This window comes from Dryas octopetala, chromosome 6 (genome assembly GCF_963921425.1).
Source record: "Dryas octopetala chromosome 6, drDryOcto1.1, whole genome shotgun sequence".
Lineage (NCBI taxonomy): Eukaryota > Viridiplantae > Streptophyta > Magnoliopsida > Rosales > Rosaceae > Dryas > Dryas octopetala.
In genome coordinates, this window is record NC_141371.1 from 3915956 (window position 1) to 3933080 (window position 17125).

General features: G+C 36.3%; 4 protein-coding genes across 4 annotated transcripts; 1 reads left to right on the top strand and 3 right to left on the bottom strand.

Annotated features, from left to right (window-relative positions):
* Window positions 1–708: 708 nt before the first annotated feature.
* Window positions 709–3436, bottom strand: NSI (nuclear shuttle interacting). The gene is made up of 8 exons (XM_086247782.1): window positions 3244–3436; window positions 2915–3000; window positions 2740–2800; window positions 2039–2219; window positions 1650–1749; window positions 1413–1513; window positions 1216–1309; window positions 709–1027 (listed from the first exon to the last, which is right to left on the bottom strand). The coding sequence occupies exons 1-8, from the start codon at window positions 3273–3275 to the stop codon at window positions 948–950; spliced, it is 735 nt and encodes a 244-aa protein (XP_086103908.1). The 5' UTR covers window positions 3276–3436; the 3' UTR covers window positions 709–947.
* Window positions 3437–5785: 2349 nt separating this feature from the next.
* Window positions 5786–9749, top strand: LOC147281275 (Phototropic-responsive NPH3 family protein). Its single transcript, XM_086247255.1, has 4 exons — window positions 5786–6074; window positions 6924–6990; window positions 7270–8418; window positions 8690–9749. The coding sequence occupies exons 1-4, from the start codon at window positions 5992–5994 to the stop codon at window positions 9212–9214; spliced, it is 1824 nt and encodes a 607-aa protein (XP_086103381.1). The 5' UTR covers window positions 5786–5991; the 3' UTR covers window positions 9215–9749.
* Window positions 9750–9952: 203 nt separating this feature from the next.
* On the bottom strand, window positions 9953–11817 carry LOC147281276 (V-type proton ATPase subunit E2). Its single transcript, XM_086247256.1, has 6 exons — window positions 11699–11817; window positions 11305–11405; window positions 11037–11193; window positions 10747–10940; window positions 10264–10363; window positions 9953–10033 (listed from the first exon to the last, which is right to left on the bottom strand). Exons 1-6 carry the CDS (start codon window positions 11798–11800, stop codon window positions 10010–10012), a joined length of 678 nt encoding a protein of 225 aa, XP_086103382.1. The 5' UTR covers window positions 11801–11817; the 3' UTR covers window positions 9953–10009.
* Window positions 11818–12714: 897 nt separating this feature from the next.
* On the bottom strand, window positions 12715–14539 carry LOC147281277 (HAD superfamily, subfamily IIIB acid phosphatase). The gene is made up of 3 exons (XM_086248686.1): window positions 13985–14539; window positions 13623–13835; window positions 12715–12952 (listed from the first exon to the last, which is right to left on the bottom strand). Exons 1-3 carry the CDS (start codon window positions 14404–14406, stop codon window positions 12775–12777), a joined length of 813 nt encoding a protein of 270 aa, XP_086104812.1. The 5' UTR covers window positions 14407–14539; the 3' UTR covers window positions 12715–12774.
* Window positions 14540–17125: the final 2586 nt, after the last annotated feature.

Below are 17125 nucleotides of genomic sequence, written 5' to 3' on the forward strand. Positions count from 1 at the left end.
GAAGATTGAAGACGATCCAAATTGTGCATTAATACATGCTGACATGAGGGCATCTGATATGTGCATTAATATAAAACCTCCCATGAAACTTTATCATTAAATAGTTTGTACACATCAGACTCATATGGTCTACTTTGTGCATTAATACATGCTGACATGAGGGCATCTGATATGTGCATTAATATAAAACCTCCCATGAAACTTTATCATTAAATAGTTTGTACACATCAGACTCATATCGTCTACTTTGACATTTCACACCAACCCACAGCTTCTTGGGACATGGACCATCTGGACTATTCTGGAATTGTCGGATGAGAGATGTCAATTTTGTTTTTTAATGACCTATATATAGACATGGCCAAAAAAAAGGACCTATATATAATATATAGCAATTGGAAGTTTGGAACTGAGTTTAATTGAAAAAAAAAAATTTAGAACCCATTATTTTTAATGCTGTTCTTGTTTAAAATGAAGTGGGATCCACTATTAAAAATCTAAAAATAAAAGTTTGGTAGGAATGTAGGATGTTGGATTCATCCTTTACTTTTATTTTCTGGGTATTAATTGGTAATTGGCTATCGATGGACACCATTTCCAATATACCATTACCACCATGTACTTCAGAAAGACAAGTCAAGCTAGATGATACCGCCATCTGTATTGCTCCTTGAGCCATATATCAAATAACCAAAATGATCTCATAAGTAGTAGACAAACTCAAGAGAAGAAGACTTCTTAAAATCATAATTTTTAACATTCATCATTCATGGTACATGCTAGATGATACACATTAATCACAAAAGCATTGTACAATATGTATGAAATCACAAATATGTACCTAAGAGATTTACATACTCATCCACAACAGTCCCGAGTCTCAAAATTTGCAGTGCTAAACCATTGTAATAAAAGCACAAACAAACTTGACCTTCGCTACGTGATAACTAGTACTTCGGGTACCAAAACATGCCTTTAATGCCCTCTGGGTCAGCTTCAAAACCCAAATTTTGATAAAAGTCCACAACTGCAATGGCAATGAAAGAAAACAAAGTATGACAATTAATACAAAATGAAAATGCCACAGCAGGATGTCGTGTCCCAAACTCAAAAGTATCGCAATGGCAGACAGGCTGATCAATCTTGAACAGTATAAATAGCACTCAAAGCATAATACCACAATAGACTAAGTGATATAAATAATGGCTGTTTTACCTTGACTATCTGCAAAGAGTGAAATATTCCCAATGTCCCGCTGCAGAAGAGCCCTTATAAGCTTTTCAACCAGGGTCTTTCCAAGGCCTTGACCCTGAATGATAAAGACATCATTGGAAAAACTTCCAAATAATCATGAAAACCTGTTATGTAATTAGTGCATAGGTTCAAGAAACAGTGTTCAAACACCAGCATACCTGATAGGAAGGATCAACAAGAACATCCCAAATTGTAGCATTGAAGGCATGATCTGATGTGGCTCGTGCCATGCCAATTAACTTCTTTTGGTCATTCCCTTCTGTCAAATAACTTCTCCAAGTACACTAAGATGTTCATCAAATAGTTTTAGCTGTATTAACAAGCATGAATATAGATTGCAATACCAATTGTGTGAAAAAGGAGGATACTGCAACAGTGTCCTATCCTCTATGTACCTGATCCAGGTGACTTCCGAACAGAGTGCAGTGTGGCTACCATGTAGCTGTTTTTTAAAGCTGCTGCTAGTTTCGATAGTGGCCTCCTTGGCCAGCCTACCTATTAAATTTACAAGAATATGCATTAAGGTGATTTGACTTTTTCCAGTGGAAGATAATATACCAATCTCCACATGTTCCCATTGGAGAGAGAGCATATGCATTTCATATACAGCAAAAAGAATAACAGATCAAACTTCAAAAAAAGGTCAGTAAGCTAAGATACATCCACAATAAATGGACTCTTGATCTATGAAGAGTGACTTAGACACAAGTGTGAATTCAACAGGCATTGACAACCAATTTTTTTCGATGCGCGTGCAAAAGAATTGCCAAGACATAGTATTTACCTTATCACAAAGGGATTGGAGATCATACACATCAATATCTCCACCAGAAGAAAATATGATTTCTTCAACTGTTCCATCTGGTTCAGTCTTTTCAATGAGAACTAACTCTTGAGGCAGAGGCTCTTCCTCTTCTTGGGGTGTGGACCCTGGTTCTACTACTTGTGTTGTGTTCTTCAAAATACTGCAAGAAGAAGTAAGTTAAGGACATTTTTCTCTGTCTGCAAATGAGAGTGAGAAAGAAAGAGAGTGGAGAGTGAGAGAGAGAGATAGACGAGGCTGGTAATGTACATAGTCATAAATTGATGAAAAGCAATCTAAGTTCTTATTCTTCTTGAGTTAAATTAGTATCAATTTCAAGACTACATAGTGGTACAAGCATATGCTGCTAGAAAGCATAAAACTTTTAGATGCACCATTTTAAACTAAGCCCAACAAACATTTGCTCTCATTCTATGGAGAAGTGTCATTAATCCTTGCTGATATACTTCCGGAATAAGTTCATTGATTAAGCAATCAAACCAACTAAACACTCCATGCTTGACTGATTTAACATTAAAGCATTATGTGACCATATATTCCTTGAAACTCTAACTATATTTGTAACTTCAACAAATTAAATGGAACATTCCAATTCAAATTGTGACATATCTGTCATTTTGTGAGCATGTGTATCATCAGTAAAAATGAATATCTCCCATTACCCAGATTTAACAGATTCCCAAAAGCCAGCCTTGAGTTGATATGTCTTACGCACCCTGCTTGCTGCAAAAATTATAGTAAAAGGGTAAAACAAATATCCATCATAGTTCACATAATAACAAATAATTACTAAATTTAAACACTCACTACACTGTACACATGGGCAAGAGTCCACACCTTTGGTAAGCTTGTAGCTTAAATTGCAAGGAAACAATAACTCATTCGATGCTTGACGACCCAAATCAAACGAAACAATTGGGCACCTGCCACGAATATAAACGAAAAGGGCAATTTTCTAGAATCCATAAACATGCATTTCAATTCACCATCAGCAAGCAATTACACCGAAAACAAGAAATGGTAATTAAGCGCTTTTCAGACTAAGCACGCTCATGAGAGCTATTGCAGAACAAAGCAAAATCTATGAACCAAAAATTCCAACAGAAAATTGATAAACTGAAATGGATTGAAATGAAGTTATAGAGTAATGGGCACGAAGAACTTACAGAGAAGAAGCGAGCAGACTGAGTGAACGCATTTTCGTTGTTGTTGTTGGTGTGGAGGTGGAGCTCTGTGTGTGTGACTGTCACTGTGGTGGTGTGGACTCTGGATATTGGCCTCTAAAACCACACAGGGGAGACGCTACTTTGCTTTGCTACCAAAGCTTCTGACCTGATAGATTCGCTATGGCGCACGCGACTTTTTATGTTTCCGTCATTGCCCTGCCTCCACTGAAATATTACGTAAATGCCATATCACAGCTTTTTATCAAATTATATGCTTCTTTTTTGGGCTGCCTCATAATTGGCTCTACTATTGGACTTGTGTACAAGATCCAAATTATCTCACTTAGCTTTGGGCCTAATATGGCTATGTATTGTCATATACTCATATGAGGGATTTTGTGGACCCAAACTTATTCTTTGAACACCCGTATCCCAAGTCTTTTATCCTAAACTTTCACTTTTGACCCTATAATTACAAAATTAACGTAAAATAATTTGAGGACGACCACCGATAGCCGGTGGCCCCTCACCCCTCACCCCTCACCCCACTCCCCTCTCTTCCATTCTTTTTTTTTTTTTTTTTCTCATTCTTATCTTCCCTCCCTCACAACGAATTATCAACTTTGTTCACCTAAATTATAATGCATAAGCATATCGATTATTGATAATGTCACTTGAGAACTAACATTAATATGCCACAAAATGGACTGTGAAAGTAGCCTTCAAAGTAGTAGATGAATTGCGGATTGGATTGATTAGATTTGTTTGTGACTTTGTGTATGCATGGAGCACAAATTTATTATATTTTTTTGAATACACAGGTATGTTGATGATGACATACGAAGATTCCATCACAACGACAATGGTAGGGTTTGCAAACATATAGACAAAGGTGGAGTCACTAGTTGGCTAACCTGGGTTTTAGCCCATGTGGCCTACATATTTTTTTAGTAAATAATTCATAACTCCCTCTTTAAAACTTGATTAATTCAAAACCCCCATACTTAATGAAATTAATTCAAAACCTCATATTAGGGACTTAATCTCTCCCAAAATCTCCGGTTAACTAATACCCATCAAAGTTTGATCCCCATTTTTTTTTTAATATTCCACTTTTATCCATTTTTTTAATATTCTAATTTCATCATTTTATTGATTTCGTTCATTTATTTTTTTGTCATTCTTTTTTGCCGTTGTTTCTTTTCCAAATTTGTAAGGGTAAATCTCTATTTTTTTTTATTTAATCTCTTCCTAGGATATAGAATGAGTTTGATAAAGGCGTTATGTTAGTGTTTAGCTTTGAAATTTTGGGCGTTATGTTAGGATATTGAAACTTTTTATTGACTTTAAAAATGACCATTTTATTATGTGTATGAGGGTATAAAAGAAATTGTAAGTATTTGGGGTTGTGAAAGAGTTTCTATATGGGTGGGAGTTAAGGCAAATTTTTTAAGTGGTTAAAAAATTTAAAAATAATCACTATTTTTTTTTTCTCATTTTCACTATGAATTTCTATTGGTACAAAAATCCTCAACTCATCTTAATTTCTATCTCCAGTCCACTTTAATTATTATCTTTAGCCCAATTTAACCTTCATCTTAAGTCCATTTATGCTTTCTAATTTAGCCTATTATCTTAATTCTGAAAATTCAGCCACCAAACTTTAGATCCTGGCTCCACCCCTACATATAAATAAATGAAAAATTTGTAATGCTATTCATTTTAATGCAAGCATATGGATGCCAATCTCTCCGAATAGTAGACCCATGAACCAACCAAAAATCTAATTACAATAAGCACTAAAAAGATAATTAATGTTCCTATTGCCCTATTGGTCTTTATAATTCGGTCAACAAAGATCCAGGGAAAGAAGGAATAATGGAATATGTCGGAGTATCTATATTATAATTTTTAATCACGACAAACAAATAATTTAGTATGAAGAAAAAGAGAATGGAGCACGTATGCACTTCTTCTACCTTTTTTTTTTTTGGTCGGACTTCTACCTTCTCTCTAATAATAGTGTAATACCATCTTTATTGAGTTCCGTGTCACTTCTGTTCCATCAGTCCACGCTATACCCCTTTTTAAGTATGATTTTTCTGGTCCTTTCTCTTTCATTACTTGCTCTAAATTAGAATTGTGTACTTCTTTCCCTTGGCCAAAAAAAAAAAAAGAATTGTATACTCTTCCAAAAAAGCATAAGAATAAAAATATATCTGTAAATAATGAATATACTGTTTTAATTCTGTTTATTTGAATTAATGCATGCAAGTGCAACAACCAATTACGTCCGTACTACTGAGCTATCAACTTCAAAATCTCGAGTTTTTTTTATTTATTATTTTTTATACTTTTATTAATTATGTATTTTCTTCAGAATGGCGTGAGTTCTGACACTGCATAGTCGCAATCAGACAAAGCATTTCTTTTTCTGTTTATTATCTACAAAATAATTAGAAAAAGATGGAAGGAACGCAATACAAGACAAAGGAATGATGAAGATGCAAAAGCAAAAGGTGGGCTGCACAGCCAGCGAGAGCCTGTCCCCAGAAGTAAAGATAGGGTGCAATTGTGAATTGCTCAACACCAACGGGTCATTTGCGTAAAAAGAAAAAGAAAAAGAGAATGAGTTTTGATTCATATTCTCTCTCTCAGTCATGTTCATCATCATCATGATCCATAACACTGTTTGAGATTCTGCTAGCTGGTGGTGGGTTTAGAGACTTTGAGAGAGAGTGTGTGTGAATGGGGATGGTGTCGGCCGAGAACCCTTTCTCTTTTTCTAATCGCTCTCCCACTCCTAAGCTCTCCAACTCCTTCACCACTCGGTACCCATCTCGAACTAGATAATACTCTTCTTTCTCTGTGTGCATATGTGCATTTTAACTCTTAATAGCTAAGCTTAATTTCAACATCGAAGTTTAATATCATGCTATCATGCTTTTGGGTTTTCAAAGTTTTGGCTAGCTAAGATCACTAGCTTGCATAATTTGTAGTTTATGTTCTTTCTTTGGTTTTGTCAACTCCTCTTATGTGCTTATTTTGTATTTTTAGATGTTTCTGTAGCTCTTGTGCTTTTATAAACTATAAAGGTTTTGATTTCCGTATGGTCATAGTCACACACACAACTCACAAGGCTGCTGTTTCCCCTCTTGTGTTCTTTTGGCTTGTTTGTAAATTTTTTGTGGAAGTGAATCTGTTTAAAATGATTTAGTACAATTTTTGAACGTGGGGGCTTAAGATTTGGTTAATTAATTGACATATTAGACAAAACACAACATTTTTAAATTGATAAAGTTTTAAAATTATCGTTTCTATGAACAGTTGGTAAAAAACCGGGGTATATTATTTATTATCGTTTCTATGGAGCATGTTTCAAGCTTAGTGCTGATTCTTGATGAGAGATGACTGTTAGGACATGCGGTCTTAAAGTTGTGGCTATATAGTTTCTGCATAGAAACTGGTTGATCTTTGGCCAACTTGTGGATTGCGGGTTTCTTTTCCTCATTTGTAGCCTTATTTGTCCATTTTGCAATTTGGATTGAATGTTTTAAATTGACAGATTTGGATGTGGGATGGCCCCAATTATTTGCTGGTCATATTCTTGAATAATTTATGTGATGTTTCGAGCATGCTGATTGCTCAATGCTGATATTATAGTTTCTGTGTGCATGTAGTATCTTTTCAGATGTTGCCGGGGACATTACAATTGTTGCTGATGGAGAGTCCTTTTTACTGCACAAGGTGAACTCTTCTAGCTATTCAACATGAAAAATGTCTGTTTTCTAAAACAATTCACATCTGATGGTAAGGTCTTTGCTATATATAGCTACAAACTGGACCCTTGACTTTGAACTTTAAGATATAAGCATTGTAGCCTGTTATTGCATTATTGCATACCACACACACGCACCCCATGCTGATGGTCTCCAATTGCATACTATATAGAAAAAAGTTGAACTCCTGCAACAAGAAATGATTTTTCTTTTTCAAAACTGATCACATTGTTCTGTTTTGCTGAAGTTTCCACTGGTATCTCGAAGTGGAAAGATTCGGAAAATGGTTGCAGATGCCAAGGATTCATCTGCAAAATTGGAGCTGCTCAACATACCAGGAGGGCCACAGGCATTTGAACTTGCAATGAAATTCTGTTATGGCATGAACTTTGAGATCACAAGTGCAAATGTTGCCCATCTGCGCTGTGCTGCAGAATACTTGGAAATGACTGAAGACTACAGGGATGAAAACCTTATCGCGCGAACAGAGGTTTACCTGAATGAGGTTGTAGTTCAGAGTCTTGAAAAATCAGTGGAAGTCCTTGCCACCTGTGAGGCACTACCTCCTATAGTAGAGGAGGTTGAAATTCCAAGCAGATGTGTGGAGGCCATTGCCATGAATGCTTGCAAGGAACAACTAGTATCAGGCTTGTCTATGTTAGATTGTGTTGGTGAGTCTACAGAGCTTAAGAGTGGTTGTCTTGAGTGGTGGGTTGAAGATCTCTCACTACTAAGGATTGATTATTATCAGAGGGTTATCTGTGCCATGACAAGACTAGGTGTTCGACCGGATAGCATTTTTGCATCTTTGATGCATTTTGCTCAGGCATCCTTAAAGGGTATTGGAAAAGGTCAAGTTTGGAATCCAGGAAGAGTGAAGCCAAATCCTGGCATGGCAGAACATGACCAGAGAACTATTGTGGAAACCCTTATAAGCTTAATGCCAACAGAGAAAAGTTGTTCGGTGCCACTGAGTTTTATGTTCGGGATGCTGAGGATGGCAATCATGGTGGATGCTACAATCGCATGCAGGCTTGAGCTTGAAAGGAGGATTGCTTTTAGACTGGAAATGGTTTCACTTGATGATCTCCTTATACCATCAATCCAAGCAGGGGGTTCATTGTATGATGTTGATACCGTTCATCGAATACTGGTAAATTTCCTGCAGCGGATTGAAGAAGAAGATGAAGATTGTGGATATGAGTCTGAAGGCCTTGGTTCTCCAAGTCATGGGTCATTGTTGAAAGTTGGACGGCTTGTTGACACGTATCTAGCTGAAATTGCTCCTGATCCTTACCTGAGCTTACAAAAATTCATTGCTATGATTGAAATATTACCTGATTATGCTCGTGTCATCGATGATGGGCTTTACAGGGCGGTTGATATATATTTGAAGGTAAGTTATCACTTATCAGCATTAATTACATCAAATTACATGATTTTGTATTTTGTTTTGTTCCTTTTCCAGAACATTTGTTAAGTCATAGACACACGTTTACACTAGCCTCAACATTGCTAGAAGGTATAAACCGTGCATTAATTGTGTATGTGCCAATTCGTGTATCTTGGATTCATGTCATACAATGGAAATTTTATTCTCCAATACAAGAGCTGATCCATCATGTTTTAGTTTTGCCAAGCATTTGGCCTGATAGCTTCTTGTTTAGGTTCATTCATTGCTAACTGACCAAGAGTGCAAGAAAGTCTGCAAATTCATAGACTGCCAAAAGCTCTCTCAAGAAGCCTGCAACCACGCTGCACAAAATGATCGACTCCCAGTACAGATGACAGTGCAAGTTCTGTATTTTGAGCAGCTCCGTTTGAAGAATGCATTGTCTGGAAGCTCAGGAGATGGGCTGCTCTCACAGAGAATGAGCAGCGGTGTACCAAGTGCAGCCATGTCCCCTCGAGACAATTATGCTTCATTGAGGAGAGAAAACCGAGAGCTGAAGCTGGAGATTTCAAGAATGAGAGTGAGGCTGAGTGAGTTGGAGAAGGAGCAGTTGTTTATGAAACAAGGAATGATGGGTAAAACAGGAAATGGAAGGACATTCTTGACCTCACTGTCCAAGGGGATTGGAAGGATTGGAATTTTTAGTGGTCAAGCAGGAAGTAAACAGCAGAAGTCGGGTCGGAAGTCCCGGGGATCCGAGGGAAAAAAGGGTAGGAGTAGGAGACATTCTGTTTCCTAGGTAGCTTTTTTCCCAAGAAACAGATTTGTTTTTGGAGGTAATTAACATGAGAGACCATCTCTTTGTACCATCTAGTGTACCATCTCTCTAATACACCTCTATTAAAGAGATGGTACACTAGATGGTACAAAGAGATAGTCTCCCTAGCACTACTTTTTCCAATATCAGTGTGGCACTGGCACCTATAATGGATGGGGTCATGGCACTATCCATATGGGCCAAGCCTAGGTGACCCAAGGTCTCGATTATGAAGGGAACCGCACATTTATGAAGAGTAACGCTAGATATACCATATTTATTGATCACATTTATTATGAAAATGAAGGAGGGTTGCACATCTATCCCACCTCATGTGATCAACAATGTGGTCTAAATGTTGTAGAATTAGTTCTATTGATCTTTGAAATATCAAGTAGGAATTACTTCTTTTTTGTTGCTAAATCTCAGTTAGTCTCTTCCTAACACTCATGAATTAGGAGTTTAGTTTTCAATGATATGCAAAGGAAGCAAAAGTAGTAATTCAGTAATGTAACATATATATAATATATATTATGAACTAGCTTGCCCCTATGACAACAAATATAGAGGAAGCTAAAATTTCTTGCAAGCAAGTTCATCATCTCAAAAAGTCAGAAGTAAACTGCCAAACCAAAAAAAAATAAAATACAATTGTCACTTGCAGAAAATATGGACAAGCTTAAGGAGTAGACTGTCCAAGAAACTCAGTCATCAATGCCCCTGGTCTAGTACTGCTCTGTCTACAAGTAGAGAGACAACTCTTGATGATGCACTGCTTCATCCTAAAAGGCGCTTGCGGATCTGCAGGGAAAAAAAAAACAAGTGAATTGCAGCATTCTCTATCAGTTTTTGTTTTTTTTTTCAATTCTATTGTGCTGAATGAATGCCCAAATGGACTAGAAAGTTTGGTTAGCTGATACTAGCTAGTAAGTAATTAACTGCTAGAAGTTGATCCATGAATTTATATAGAATAATACTAAGGATTTCAAATTTGGACCCCGATTGTGTCCGTGTCATTAAAATATACCAACCTCGGGCAATTTCTGTTTGAAGACAACATCCAATCGTGCATCGAGGGTGTTTTCACACACTATCTTCCCATCTTGCGAGGCCACAACCACTCCACCCGAACTTTTAAACAATATGCAAACCAACAAAATGAAAACCATGCCAATCACAGTAAGTATATTAGTCCACCCAAAAGGGTAGGTATTAGACAAGTATTAGACTTCAAAACTTAAAATTCGAGTTGAATTAATAATGTATATCAAAGTAGTTAGCATTCTCCTCATGTGCAGCCTTATCTTGCACGTGAAGGGATAGACAAAGTTGGAGGTTTCGAATCCAAGACCTCCCAATAGAGCTCTAATATCATTTCAGGCAATAACTCAACTCGATTCTAAAAACTTGAACTTTCAAAAAATGGGTCAACAATGTACATCAAGCTAGCTAATATTAGACACTTAGCGATCAACATTTCATAACAAAGGCAATGGATACATAGAAAAGATTACCACGAGGGTTCGTGTGAATCACCACGCGGAGGAGGTGGGAGGAACACACGGTCGTCAATGGTGAGTTTAGGTGGTGCATTGTTGGCTTTCTCAGCATACACGCGTTTTGCTTCCTCCAAAACAGACTCAACAAGCTTACGGTCGACCTCTCTGCACCGCAGCAACACTGCTGGCTCCTTTAGCCGCATCAAACTCTATGCACAAACATAAATTAATTAATTAAACAACTTAATTTTCATTAATTAACATCCTTAATTATTAATTGGTTAAAATTAATCATATGTTGTTACCTGAACAATCAAGTCTTTGATAATCTTCTTGTATGCCTTCTGGTCTTCAGAAGCACGTACCAGTTTCTTGGCAGCAGATTCTTTCATGGAGTTTACTATATCATCTTGTGCTTGAAGAACTTTTATACGGGATGCATTCAGTTGCATCGAGTATTCACTGTACATTGAGTAAGTACAAGTACACCACCAAAATTAATTTCACTAAAATATTTGAAGAAAATGGGAAAATTAATTGAGGTGATCCATCATACTAGCTAATGAAACTCACATTTTCTTGCGAACTTCCACCTGCTTTTGCTTGCGCTCATACTCTTGTTTGATCTTTTTCTTTTCAGCTTCAACTATTTGCAGTTTCTTAATGTTAAACTCCTGTCAGAAAATTATATATTAATTAAAAAGAAAAGTAAAAACACCACCCCATAAAAAACACATTAACTATATATGCCTGGCCCATTATATGCTGGTAAAGGGTGTAATTTGCAATCAAGTGCTAAGAGCAATGTTCATATACATTTAAGTTTCCTGTTGTCCATTAATCACAAAACCCCATTAGCTTGAAAAACTAAATGGAGAAGTTACAACTTACAACGTCTAACTCAAAATAATTAAAATTGAAACTTCAATGTATTTAGGAAAAAAGGATTAAGAAACAAATTAAGGACCTCCTCAGCAGAGAGAGAGATCTCATTGGCTTTCTCTTCGGCTTCTTGACGAATGAATCTGACCATCTGCTGAATCTGCTTGGATACATCTGCGTCGTTCATCTTTTCAGAAATATTATTTTATGGTATATATTTGTCCAATAACTAAGGTGGTATATATATCATATATGTACGAATATGTTGAAAGACTGAAAGTTGAAACTCAAAGAAGGCTCTCCCAATCAAAAATTTGAATGAACACTGAAATGGAATCAGAGATTAAGGCAGTTTCTGTAAACAACATTCGATGAGTGTGGAGATGAACACCTATCTGCCCTGTCAGGTGCGAAATTTCGTCCCAACTATTTTTCCGTTTGGACGTTGAATACTTCCAAACCTTCCTTATTTCGCGAAGATCTCTAACCAAAACTTTTTGTCTTTTTTTAGGTACTAAGTGGGCCCACGGCCCAAATATCAAAAGCTAACCACACATTGGGTTTCAATTAAGAGCTGGATCACACAACTTGGAGCATGGTCCAAGACAGAATGACCCAACATCAGCTCAAGCCCAAGTGAAGCAATATCATCAGCAAGTCGACAACCGAAGCTTTAATTTTGAACAATATTATTTATGAAGATTTTCTTTTTTGAATTGTGCGTCTAGAATTTTGTTTTGTTTTTTTTTTTTAATTTTCAATATTTGTCAATATTCTTTTATTTTAGTCATAAATAACTTTTTGGTGAATTAGTCACAAATTTTTATAGTTGGGCGGGTAAGGTTCCAATTAAGCTGACCATGTACCTTCTTGATTAGATTAAATGATTAATAATATGTTTTAACAAAGAAAAATACAAAATCATTTGTATTCATATGTCTTGTCTTTGTGGGCCACATGACTCAACTGGGGGTACTTTCCTAACTTAGCAGGCGGACTTTTCCTCGTTAGTGGCCCAGTGGGCTTTTGACTGGACTGGCTATTTCCAAAAAAACCGACAAAAATTAAGAAAAAATGTCAAAAATAGTGGACTCGTGAACCTTCCCAGAAAGTTGAATTATTTATTGAATTGATAATTGAAAGAGGAGGACTTGTGACTAATTAAGGAACAAAATACATTGGATTTGGAAGCTTAAAAGTGCGGTTGCCCACATAATCTCCTTGGAGATCACTCCATTGGTCTCCTACATTCCCCCATATCTTGTAACCTTGTTCCACCAATTGCTTCCGAATTGCTGACTTGTACGCCACTGCGCCCTGCCCTTTGTAATCTGCGGTCCTGTGAACAACAACACCTAACTAATTTAGGTATCAACTTTATCATATATAATTATATATGTCTGTGCTTTAATTGTGTACTTGCTTTGGTTAATTAGCTCTAACGTAGAAGAGTACACTTTTATAGTTTGCATGCCGATAATAATTGACTCGGATATGTAAATCAAATTATTAGGCTCAAATTGGCATAATAAACATGGACTTTGCCTGATCCTACCATTTATGTCTAATTTGTAGTACAACGAATCTTTGTGGGAGGTCTTTCTTCAACCCACTAATCAATTCGAGATTATTAATTCTTCCAATATTAGATTAGAGTCTTTTCAAATGTCGATCATGGGGAGTTCTCAATTTTTATATGGGTACATACATCATGACATTTATTTTTCTCGATCCTTAATTTCTTCAGTTGGACAGATTAGTGACATCCTAAGTGCATGGAGGAGAAAACTAACCACTTGTTTTGTGAGCTAATTAGGAATGATTGAGATGATTAATTTGGTTTGACAGTTTGCCAACATATATATATATATTAATCTATGATGTAAAAAATTTGTCAATAATATATTAATATATGTGAAGTTTATTATAGGATTCACATACATTAAATCCTTGACAATTACTATATTCGTGTGACAATTACTCACACGAATATATCAAATCCATCTTACCTCAAAATAAGCCGTTCATAGCCAACAAATCCCTGATTATGCAAGTTATCAATAGTGGCTTGGCCAAGGTTTTCTTCATCTCTTCCTGTGACCAAGAACACCTTAAACCCACTATTCACCAATTCGCTAAACAGTCCCAGCATAGCAGGAACTGCTGGACACTCTCCTGTCATTGCCCATGCCTTGAACCCAGATGGATCATAAGGGTCACACCTATACATGCATGTCACAGACACAAATAAAGTCCAATTAAATTTTGACGTGTTATGTTGTGAAATTATCGATCTGAACCCGACCTAGATAAACCCACAATCAACTTAATCGAAATATGTAATTGTAATGATCTCATTTTGTACACGTACCCATATCTCTTTCCCTTGTAGTAGAGGACATTGGAAATGCAAGTGTCATCCACGTCCAAAATCCAAGCATCCATGCCATCATCTCCGAGAACGATTCCATTCATGTAACTCAGAATCTGGCCAACGATCAACTCGACGTCCCGGTCGTACTGTCCTCCGATCATGTACTTCTCAATGTAGAGGAGGCACTGGGTTGGCACTGTGCGCCACGCGCGCACATTGTTGGCCTCCACCGCCAGTCTCCAACTCAAACAAAACCCACCACCGCCGTCGAGTACGTTTAGCACGCCCGGCTTATAGTAATTGGGTTTTGCACCAGTCGCTTTGGATAATATTGCCAGAAACAAAAATACCAACACATCTTGTGTCCGTTTCACCATTGCTCTAACCATATGTACGTGCTTATTGCTAGCTTTTATCATCACCTAAAAATAAATAAATAGCAGCTTAGTTAAAAAAAGCACACGAAAATCTTAATGGGTTTTGGAGAAATGAAGCAGAGAAACTTAAAAGGGGTTAGAGTTGACGAGATCTTTTGGGCAATGGGATGTCATTTTCGTGGCTTTAACAAAGAAAGTGTGTTTTGGGCAAAGGGCCGGATTATGTAGCTTTTATAATATGGGGCTGATTAATTGGCACGCACCACGACTATTCGTACCTACCCCTTGTGATTTGTGAAGTAATTGCATGGAGTACTAGACAATGACCAAAGACTTATACAAGCTCCATGGCTGCACAAGTACTTGGAAATTTCCTAATAAGAAAAATTATTTTATAATTAAATTGATTGACTTTGAAGGCAAATCCATATCTACATTGTTAAGAAAGATGGGAATAAATGTCGATCGAATCACCCAAAACTAGGATAGGTTCTAGGTCGATGTTGAAGAGAAGTTATTCTTAATTTGGGACTAAAATATTATAAATTGATCTTGGCATTAAGAAAAAAAAAAAAAAAAAAAAAAAGACCTCTAGGCTGTAGCTTTGGTGGTCTTGAAGGAAAGAAGGAGAGAATAAAGAAGTATTTTACTATGTTGTGTTATGTGATTTGAAAGCAAGGAATTTTAACTCTCTATGACGAAAAATTGAAATTTCTTGCCAACATAATAATATCGAAAAGAAACATGACTTTGCGTCAACTTCCCGTTTGTGCCAAACACATGGCATAATGGCATATCACATCACTTGTGCGTACGTATGCCGACCTACGTACACTACATCCAACAATGGATGGTTCAAATTGTCTTTTACTATTGACCTGTAGAAGAAAAATTGTTTGTCCATTAAGGCCACTATAGTCGCTCAAAGTCTAGCCTATATTTAGTTTCCACATTTACTTTTGCATATGCATGATGAATGTTGAAGGAAAATTACCAAGGCGTGCGGATGATTACCAACATGCGTAATTTACAGTCGCTCATACATATGATATTGTCGAAAGCAAAGTCTATATATTCATGCATCTTATATATGGTTGATGAAAATAAAATGGGTATCCTTTTACTAAATAGTTTGATAACATAATATATTTATATTGTTAGATTTAGAGGACAAAAGTATACATAATCATAATATAGTCTGATAACATATATATTATGTTATCATACTATTTCATGAAAAAACATTTCTGCATAACATGGTCAATATATAAGAAAGAAAAATGCATTGAACTAAAAAAGTGGCATGCATGTGAACTTCTAACCTGAAAATTAGTGGATTAGATGTACATATATGGCCATATACAACAAACGTAACCAATGTCGTAAAAATGCAAGTTTGTTAGATAGATGGAGAAGATTCCTTCAAGAGCTAGCTATATATATTGTATTCTCAACACTCTGCAACTGCAAGCTAGCTCATGTTGAGCAGCCTACATATATATATATATATATATATATATATATAGCTACAAACTACTACGAAGCTGGTATTTGAAGGTGATCATGAGAAAGACATGAAGATCGATTATGAAAAGTACTGCATTCTGGTAGATTCTTAAGTAACAAAAATGTTGGGTGGGGATGGCGTCAGAGACCATATAAACGATGGCGATGGTGGAATAGACAGTACAAAAAGGGCTCTAGTGGACCAGCACCTATATATACCTAATTAACAAAATTACAAATAATGGTGGACTTAATTAATTATTAAATTTGTTCATCCAATTAACATGTCAGCTGTATATTTTATCTGTTGATTGAACAATTAATGAATGAGCTTCATAATAAGTTTAAATTTGAATAAATAAAACACTATTATATTCTTTATTATTGATCGAACTTTTAATAAATGATCAACCGCCAAGGTTTAATTGTGGGGTAGGATTTATATATTAAACCCTAGTGGGAATATAGTCAGAGGCCACATCTTAAGAGAAGTGGTGGAGCAGCCGTCAGATTGTACTACTCACCCCCATGGCCATATATGATGCATTTGCATGTTGGGAAGCTTGCACGAAATTATTGGATGAGACAGTCTTAATTGGCAATTGAGTAATGGAGTACGCCACTCCAACAATGCACCGACCAACCAAATTAGTCGGTTTGTGCAATATATATAGAAGAATATCTATATATACACAGAGAAAAAGGACTAGCTAGATCCCAGATATATATATCACAAGCTATGAAGCTAACATATATGAGGCCCACGAATGAATGAATATTATGAATATTTTACTTTCTTCAGAGTTGAGAGTACTGAGCTGTATAGCTTGTGGAACCTAACGTAACGCATGCTGTAATTAAGCACATTTCATAGCACTAAATCTAATGTACACCATTGAGAATCCTCCACTTGCTGCATGTATTAGGCATAGATAAGCCAATGGGGTGGAGTCTTGGGGACGTACTTCATGAATTTATATTGGACAGGTTAGAAAAGGGAAGATCGATCAATACGTCATACGTATGGGCACAGACCACACCTAATAAATTATCTAATATCTATAGAGTAAATGAGTAATCCAATAATTATTAATTTTTTGTTAGATCGAAAAGAATCAAACTTTAGACTTATTATAGTTCTAACTCATTTCTCAACCCACCTTAATCATAATCCAATAAAAGATTATCAATAAAGTATTAAATTTTTTACTAGATAATGTGAAAGTGGGCTGGATATTGGGCCAACTTTTGAATG